Raw genomic sequence first — 2,742 nt, 5'->3', positions numbered from 1 at the left:
TGTTAGAAACTCTCTGCTTAGGAAGCTTCTATCGGCACAGCGCGTGGGTTGCCCGTTTTGAAAGTAGTTGCAATCGATTTCTTGTGGTTTGTTTGTATATATAGAGTTAAAATACACCTATTCTAGAAAAACTCGAAGTTGGTGTTGTTCCTCACCCTACCCTGGCTCACATAGACCTTCACTGCCTTGCCACACGCAAAATACTGATCAATCAGTCCCTTCAACACTGAATGGAGAAGCAATTCAAGCACCTCAACATCAGCTACCCGACAAAAAAACAGCCAAGAAACCACTTCTATGGACGAAGGAGGATGATAAATTGGTGATCGAGCTGCGGGGCTCAAATATGAAGTGGCATGAAATTGCAAAAAGAATACCTGGAAGAACCGATCTCGCCTGCCGACTACGGTACCAAAACTACCTCGAGAAAGCACACTCTTATGGCGAAGAGGTAAGAGACAAGTTGGCAAGACTCTATACTAGGTATGTCGTACTAGATCATCGCGTGTGTCTAGACAGCTTCAAGTTCTGTCATTCGTTTACTTCGGCCCTATGTCGTTGGCCTTCAACATACCCTAGCACTATTTGCTAATTTCGTATGGGACACATCTCTACACGTGCACTTGAAAACGACACTAACTGTTGTGCTAGTCAAAGTCTTAAACTGTGGCATGAGATCGGTGTAATGGTTGGTATACCCGCAAATGCCGCCGAAGAGTTGCACTGGGAGCTTGGACAGCAGGGTATAAAAGAGCGTGCGAATAAGCCAATCCCGCTCGCCGACAGCCAGTTGGTGATGCCGTCGCAGCCGCAGGTGCACCCGAGACCGTCTCAACCCAAAGTACACACGAAAGCGCGGAAAGCACCAAAAAGAAAAGCGGGCGAAATGTCATAGTACCTTATCCTCATCAGAATAGCATCGGCAGACTGTACATGTCCAATCGGCACCACCTACGCTCTCCCGGGATGTGAGATGATATGTGTGATTGAGCTGTGTACTATCTTGCGGGGTACGAGCTAGCAGCGGCTCTGTTAGTGACAATGTGCTACGCACCTGCAGGTACATTGCAAAAGCGGAGACGATCGTTGCAGCCCGCTTCCACAAGCTTATAACACGTCCATTTACCCTCTGAGCGGCTGCAACATCTGCTACCTTTGTTCTAACTGCCTCGACTGCCGCACCACTGAGGCTGCTTGTTTTCCTATGTGCTTGCCTTGGTGAGTCATACGCTGTACCAAGTACACAGCTTATCCGACGCACTCGGCTGACAGCGGTGCACCAGGGGCGGGTCCCACTGTTCGCGAAGACCACCCGCTCTCGACGGTCTCCAGTAACCCTTCAATGTTGGTGTTACCTTGGCCGGCCACCCTTGGAACAGCCTTGACGCTATTTCTGGTTTGCTCGGGAGAGTCATCGTAGTCGCACGACGCATCCAGCACTTCCAGCAGTGAATGTGCTCCGCCCTGATTGGACTGCCGAAGCTAACTTACTAGTACTAGTAAGCAGTAGCGCGGGGCACGAGCTTCCGCACGCGCCTCCCTGTTGCACGCGCTCTTACACACACGGCCTGGCTTACGCTCGCAATATGGACATGTTGACGACCAGCACTGCCAGCGTTCAGCACAATACAGCAAAGCAGGACTCTGCGCGCCTTTGACGCGCCCGGTAGCCTTGCTCTGCTTCGTAGTGTCCGACACGCGCAAGATGCGTAGCGGCCCAACGCAATTGTTCCTTTAATCAGCAGTGCAAAGTGGACCTGTGTTCCGTAGATGAATGCCAGCGGTCGTGGGTCAGGAGACCCCGCCGTCATTAGAAAACTTTGGCGGGGCATCTAGGTCAAGTGCCCCGCACTTTTCTGAGCCTCGCCATCAGCTTCACTCTTCTGCTTTGTAACAGCAACACTGAGTCGTTTCTTACTCTTCGGACTTGTGGTGCATCGGCACGTTGAGAAGGATTTTGCCACGAATAAGGTGCCTATCCCCTGCTCTAGGCTAGCTTATGATTCGCATGATACTGATTACAGCTCAGGATTGCACAAAACACGCCACCAAAGGGTCTTCCGGTCAACTGCCACTGTACATAGTGCGCGAAACAATTTCCTTGACCGCTCCTACGCTGGGTTTGAACTGTTCAACTCAGGCTGTCAGGCTGTGCACTCAATTCGACTATTAAGGTTGAACACCGAAAGTCGTTCTTCAGCAGACCTTCCCAACGCAGTACACTCTCGTCTCTTTCTGGGCAAGTACGGGGCATCATCATTATACAGACGCCAAGTTTACCGTACTTCGTATTACCGGCTTTCTTTATCTCTGGCTCTTTTACTGCACTATCCTCCTTTGGCAACACACCTCGGATTTTTATCGAAAGAGGGCTTAGGTTCTTCTTCATACCTCATCAGAGGCTTTGATACAAAGCAAGGAAGATACTTGGTAAATCTTGATAAGGATCCCATTTCGCAAAGGTCGTAGGTTACAAGTTCAATGGTATGTTTGCCTTTCGAGACAGATTCACCCTCTAACTACTACTAGCCTTTTAACGGGCAGGTAAGATGTTTGGAGCCAGGCACAGATTTTTCGAATGTGCCAGATAATTTCATTAATGTTGTAGAAGGAGAGAAGGGTAAAAATACGGTAGTGGAATGGCGAGGAAGTACGGTAACAAGGATTCTAGTGAAAACCAATGAGAGGACTCCACTTAAAGAAAAAGAGGGTGCATTAGATCTTTTTTTTTTTTTTTTTTTT

The 2,742-nt window shown here is 49.1% G+C and overlaps 2 protein-coding genes across 2 annotated transcripts; both read left to right on the top strand.

Moving 5' to 3' along the window:
- Positions 1–286: 286 nt before the first annotated feature.
- Positions 287–772, top strand: COCCADRAFT_51376 (uncharacterized protein; the record flags this gene model as incomplete). The annotated part of the gene is made up of 2 exons (XM_007720779.1): positions 287–483; positions 652–772. Coding segments are annotated over 2 exons (318 nt in total), but the record flags the coding sequence as incomplete, so codon positions are not given.
- Positions 773–1,448: 676 nt separating this feature from the next.
- Positions 1,449–1,658, top strand: COCCADRAFT_113534 (uncharacterized protein; the record flags this gene model as incomplete). Its single annotated transcript, XM_007720778.1, has 1 exon — positions 1,449–1,658. A coding segment is annotated over one exon (210 nt), but the record flags the coding sequence as incomplete, so codon positions are not given.
- Positions 1,659–2,742: the final 1,084 nt, after the last annotated feature.

This window comes from Bipolaris zeicola (assembly GCF_000523435.1).
Source record: "Bipolaris zeicola 26-R-13 unplaced genomic scaffold scaffold_641, whole genome shotgun sequence".
Classification (NCBI taxonomy): Eukaryota; Fungi; Ascomycota; class Dothideomycetes; order Pleosporales; family Pleosporaceae; genus Bipolaris; species Bipolaris zeicola.
This window is presented reverse-complemented; position numbering and strand designations above follow the sequence as displayed.